The 6000-nt window shown below is 50.0% G+C and overlaps 1 protein-coding gene across 1 annotated transcript in view; it reads right to left on the bottom strand.

Annotated features, from left to right (window-relative positions):
- Positions 1-6000, bottom strand: part of LOC140370956 (voltage-gated delayed rectifier potassium channel KCNH5-like) — a 102368-nt gene that overhangs the window by 7532 nt on the left and 88836 nt on the right. The window contains exon 14 of the mRNA XM_072458238.1: positions 1918-2114. Within this exon, the coding sequence (XP_072314339.1) occupies positions 1918-2114 (197 nt within the window). The remainder of the gene's footprint in view (positions 1-1917; positions 2115-6000) is intronic.

Here is a 6000-nt window from a genome sequence, read left to right as displayed (position 1 = left end):
GCTGATTCTTCGTATTTAAAAGTAAAAACTCGTTAAACTAAATCTCAGGTTTAGCCGAACTTTACGACTTGAGCGACTTTTACAAACTCAGCGTTTTACAGTGAAAAATGACCTCACAGCCCCGTACAGCAGTATGCAAATGAGGGGCAACGAGGGGGCGGGGACGGCATGAAGGGGGCGGGGACGGCATGAAGGGGGCGGGGACGGCATGAAGGGGACAGTGAGAACAATAAGGGGACGGTGAGGACAATAAGGGGACAGTGAGGACAATAAGGGGACAGTGAGGACAATAAGAGGACAGTGAGGACAATAAGAGGACGGTGAGGACAATAAGAGGACAGTGAGGACAATAAGAGGACGGTGAGGACAATAAGAGGACAGTGAGGACAATAAGAGGACTCTAGTGCTGTTCTGTCTGAGGTTGACATTTCTGAGGTCGTCGTTCTTCAATCTCAGTCTCATTAGAGTCAAATGTTCAATTATGAATCAGAGTCGACTGTGACCTGTCACTCACACCTGCAGAGATTAGACCTGGTTCAGACCTGGTTCAGACCTGGTTCAGGCCTGGTTCAGACCTGGTTTAGACCTGGTTTAGACCTGGTTTAGACCTGGTTTAGACCTGGTTTAGACCTGGTTTAGACCTGGTTCAGACCCGGTTTAGACCTGGTTCAGACCTGGTTCAGACCCGGTTTAGACCTGGTTCAGACCTGGTTCAGACCTGGTTCAGACCTGGTTTAGACCTGGTTTAGACCTGGTTCAGACCTGGTTCAGACCTGGTTCAGACCTGGTTCAGACCTGGTTAAGACCTGGTTTAGACCTGGTTCAGACCTGGTTCAGGCCTGGTTTAGACCTGGTTTAGACCTGGTTCAGACCTGGTTCAGGCCTGGTTTAGACCTGGTTCAGGCCTGGTTTAGACCTGGTTCAGACCTGGTTCAGACCTGGTTAAGACCTGGTTTAGACCTGGTTCAGACCTGGTTCAGGCCTGGTTTAGACCTGGTTCAGACCTGGTTCAGACCTGGTTCAGACCTGGTTCAGGCCTGGTTCAGACCTGGTTCAGACCTGGTTTAGACCTGGTTCAGGCCTGGTTCAGGCCTGGTTTAGACCTGGTTCAGACCTGGTTCAGACCTGATTCAGGCCTGGTTTAGACCTGGTTCAGGCCTGGTTCAGGCCTGGTTCAGGCCTGGTTTAGACCTGGTTTAGACCTGGTTTAGACCTGGTTTAGACCTGGTTTAGACCTGGTTTAGACCTGGTTCAGACCCGGTTTAGACCTGGTTCAGACCTGGTTCAGACCCGGTTTAGACCTGGTTCAGACCTGGTTCAGACCTGGTTCAGACCTGGTTTAGACCTGGTTTAGACCTGGTTCAGACCTGGTTCAGACCTGGTTCAGACCTGGTTCAGACCTGGTTAAGACCTGGTTTAGACCTGGTTCAGACCTGGTTCAGGCCTGGTTTAGACCTGGTTTAGACCTGGTTCAGACCTGGTTCAGGCCTGGTTTAGACCTGGTTCAGGCCTGGTTTAGACCTGGTTCAGACCTGGTTCAGACCTGGTTAAGACCTGGTTTAGACCTGGTTCAGACCTGGTTCAGGCCTGGTTTAGACCTGGTTCAGACCTGGTTCAGACCTGGTTCAGACCTGGTTCAGGCCTGGTTCAGACCTGGTTCAGACCTGGTTTAGACCTGGTTCAGGCCTGGTTCAGGCCTGGTTTAGACCTGGTTCAGACCTGGTTCAGACCTGATTCAGGCCTGGTTTAGACCTGGTTCAGGCCTGGTTCAGGCCTGGTTCAGGCCTGGTTTAGACCTGGTTTAGACCTGGTTCAGACCTGGTTCAGACCTGGTTCAGGCCTGGTTTAGACCTGGTTCAGGCCTGGTTCAGGCCTGGTTTAGACCTGGTTCAGACCTGGTTCAGACCTGGTTCTTACCCGCTTCCTCAGGTTGCAGGTGAGGATGAGGTTGCGTGAGAAGGAGTTGGAGAAGGCCGTGTAGAACTGGAGCACTTTGAGCAGAGCGTCTTTGTGGATCACGTGCAGGTCGCAGTACGTTAGCGCGCGGACGTTAGCGCAGGCGTGAGCTAACGACGGCTCCTTCCAGAACACGTCCCCGAAAACGTCCCCTTTACCTGGGACAGAGAGAGACACATGGGTGAGAACCAGGAGCCACGGTAGACCTGGTTTAGACCTGATTTAGACCTGGTTTAGACCTGGTTTAGACCTGGTTTAGACCTGGTTTAGACCTGGTTTGGACCTGGTTTAGACCTGGTTTAGACCTGGTTTAGACCTGGTTTAGACCTGGTTTAGACCTGGTTTGGACCTGGTTTAGACCTGGTTTAGACCTGGTTTAGACCTGGTTTAGACCTGGTTTAGACCTGGGTTAGACCTGGTTTAGACCTGGTTTAGACCTGGTTTAGACCTGGTTTAGACCTGGTTCAGACCTGGTTTAGTTCTGCTTTAGTCCAAATTGTATTAATAATATTAGCCTTGGTTACATCCTGGATTAGTCCTCTTTAGATCCTGGTTTAGTTTCTGTTTACTCATTTTCAATCCCAGCCTTGTTTACTCTCGTTATTGGTTCTTGTAAACAAATCTTAATCTCATTTCCTGTTAATGAGTTTTTAATGAGCGCTGACTTTAGCCGCGTGAGAAACATTAAAAATATCCTCACTTCCTCATCTTTTACCCCCGTCTCCATGGAAACCATCTCACCTGGACCGGTCCTTAGCAACCGCATCCACGGACCCGCATCGCCGGGTTTAGACCTGGTTTAGTCCTTTAGACTTCTGGAAGAGCCCCAGATTTACATCTGATTTAGTCCAGTTTCAGTTCGGTTTCAGCCCTTCTTCAGTCTGTCAGCCTGGTTTAGTCCTGGTTTAGCCCTTCTTCAGTCTGTCACCCTGGTTTAGTCCTGGTTTAGCCCCTCTTCAGTCTGTCACCCTGGTTTAGTCCTGGTTTAGCCCTTCTTCAGTCTGTCACCCTGGTTTAGTCCTGGTTTAGCCCCTCTTCAGTCTGTCAGCCTGGTTTAGTCCTGGTTTAGCCACTCTTCAGTCTGTCACCCTGGTTTAGTCCTGGTTTAGCCCCTCTTCAGTCTGTCACTCTGGTTTAGTCCTGGTTTAGCCCTTCTTCAGTCTGTCACCCTGGTTTAGTCCTGGTTTAGCCACTCTTCAGTCTGTCACCCTGGTTTAGTCCTGGTTTAGCCCTTCTTCAGTCTGTCACTCTGGTTTAGTCCTGGTTTAGCCCTTCTTCAGTCTGTCACCCTGGTTTAGTCCTGGTTTAGCCCTTCTTCAGTCTGTCACTCTGGTTTAGTCCTGGTTTAGCCCCTCTTCAGTCTGTCACTCTGGTTTAGTCCTGGTTTAGCCCTTCTTCAGTCTGTCACCCTGGTTTAGTCCTGGTTTAGCCCTTCTTCAGTCTGTCAGCCTGGTTTAGTCCTGGTTTAGCCCTTCTTCAGTCTGTCACCCTGGTTTAGTCCTGGTTTAGCCCTTCTTCAGTCTGTCACCCTGGTTTAGTCCTGGTTTAGCCCTTCTTCAGTCTGTCACCCTGGTTTAGTCCTGGTTTAGCCCCTCTTCAGTCTGTCACCCTGGTTTAGTCCTGGTTTAGCCCTTCTTCAGTCTGTCACCCTGGTTTAGTCCTGGTTTAGCCACTCTTCAGTCTGTCACCCTGGTTTAGTCCTGGTTTAGCCCCTCTTCAGTCTGTCACTCTGGTTTAGTCCTGGTTTAGCCCTTCTTCAGTCTGTCACCCTGGTTTAGTCCTGGTTTAGCCCTTCTTCAGTCTGTCACTCTGGTTTAGTCCTGGTTTAGCCCCTCTTCAGTCTGTCACTCTGGTTTAGTCCTGGTTTAGCCCTTCTTCAGTCTGTCACCCTGGTTTAGTCCTGGTTTAGCCCTTCTTCAGTCTGTCAGCCTGGTTTAGTCCTGGTTTAGCCCTTCTTCAGTCTGTCACCCTGGTTTAGTCCTGGTTTAGCCCTTCTTCAGTCTGTCACTCTGGTTTAGTCCTGGTTTAGCCCCTCTTCAGTCTGTCACTCTGGTTTAGTCCTGGTTTAGCCCTTCTTCAGTCTGTCACCCTGGTTTAGTCCTGGTTTAGCCCTTCTTCAGTCTGTCAGCCTGGTTTAGTCCTGGTTTAGCCCTTCTTCAGTCTGTCACCCTGGTTTAGTCCTGGTTTAGCCACTCTTCAGTCTGTCACCCTGGTTTAGTCCTGGTTTAGCCCCTCTTCAGTCTGTCACTCTGGTTTAGTCCTGGTTTAGCCCTTCTTCAGTCTGTCACTCTGGTTTAGTCCTGGTTTAGCCCTTCTTCAGTCTGTCACCCTGGTTTAGTCCTGGTTTAGCCCTTCTTCAGTCTGTCACCCTGGTTTAGTCCTGGTTTAGCCCCTCTTCAGTCTGTCACTCTGGTTTAGTCCTGGTTTAGCCACTCTTCAGTCTGTCACCCTGGTTTAGTCCTGGTTTAGCCCCTCTTCAGTCTGTCACCCTGGTTTAGTCCTGGTTTAGCCCTTCTTCAGTCTGTCACCCTGGTTTAGTCCTGGTTTAGCCCTTCTTCAGTCTGTCACCCTGGTTTAGTCCTGGTTTAGCCACTCTTCAGTCTGTCACCCTGGTTTAGTCCTGGTTTAGCCCCTCTTCAGTCTGTCACTCTGGTTTAGTCCTGGTTTAGCCCTTCTTCAGTCTGTCACCCTGGTTTAGTCCTGGTTTAGCCACTCTTCAGTCTGTCACCCTGGTTTAGTCCTGGTTTAGCCCTTCTTCAGTCTGTCACTCTGGTTTAGTCCTGGTTTAGCCCTTCTTCAGTCTGTCACCCTGGTTTAGTCCTGGTTTAGCCCTTCTTCAGTCTGTCACTCTGGTTTAGTCCTGGTTTAGCCCCTCTTCAGTCTGTCACTCTGGTTTAGTCCTGGTTTAGCCCTTCTTCAGTCTGTCACCCTGGTTTAGTCCTGGTTTAGCCCTTCTTCAGTCTGTCAGCCTGGTTTAGTCCTGGTTTAGCCCTTCTTCAGTCTGTCACCCTGGTTTAGTCCTGGTTTAGCCCTTCTTCAGTCTGTCACCCTGGTTTAGTCCTGGTTTAGCCCTTCTTCAGTCTGTCACCCTGGTTTAGTCCTGGTTTAGCCCCTCTTCAGTCTGTCACCCTGGTTTAGTCCTGGTTTAGCCCTTCTTCAGTCTGTCACCCTGGTTTAGTCCTGGTTTAGCCACTCTTCAGTCTGTCACCCTGGTTTAGTCCTGGTTTAGCCCCTCTTCAGTCTGTCACTCTGGTTTAGTCCTGGTTTAGCCACTCTTCAGTCTGTCACCCTGGTTTAGTCCTGGTTTAGCCCCTCTTCAGTCTGTCACCCTGGTTTAGTCCTGGTTTAGCCACTCTTCAGTCTGTCACCCTGGTTTAGTCCTGGTTTAGCCCTTCTTCAGTCTGTCACCCTGGTTTAGTCCTGGTTTAGCCCTTCTTCAGTCTGTCACTCTGGTTTAGTCCTGGTTTAGCCCTTCTTCAGTCTGTCACCCTGGTTTAGTCCTGGTTTAGCCCTTCTTCAGTCTGTCACTCTGGTTTAGTCCTGGTTTAGCCCCTCTTCAGTCTGTCACTCTGGTTTAGTCCTGGTTTAGCCCTTCTTCAGTCTGTCACCCTGGTTTAGTCCTGGTTTAGCCCTTCTTCAGTCTGTCACTCTGGTTTAGTCCTGGTTTAGCCCTTCTTCAGTCTGTCACTCTGGTTTAGTCCTGGTTTAGCCCTTCTTCAGTCTGTCACCCTGGTTTAGTCCTGGTTTAGCCCCTCTTCAGTCTGTCACTCTGGTTTAGTCCTGGTTTAGCCCTTCTTCAGTCTGTCACCCTGGTTTAGTCCTGGTTTAGCCCTTCTTCAGTCTGTCAGCCTGGTTTAGTCCTGGTTTAGCCCTTCTTCAGTCTGTCACCCTGGTTTAGTCCTGGTTTAGCCCTTCTTCAGTCTGTCACTCTGGTTTAGTCCTGGTTTAGCCCCTCTTCAGTCTGTCACTCTGGTTTAGTCCTGGTTTAGCCCTTCTTCAGTCTGTCACCCTGGTTTAGTCCTGGTTTAGCCCTTCTTCAGTCTG

This window comes from Eucyclogobius newberryi, unplaced genomic scaffold, assembly GCF_026437365.1.
Source record: "Eucyclogobius newberryi isolate DKJ021-1_F unplaced genomic scaffold, fEucNew1.0.hap1 SCAF_21, whole genome shotgun sequence".
In the NCBI taxonomy this organism is placed as follows: Eukaryota; Metazoa; Chordata; class Actinopteri; order Gobiiformes; family Gobiidae; genus Eucyclogobius; species Eucyclogobius newberryi.
This window is presented reverse-complemented; position numbering and strand designations above follow the sequence as displayed.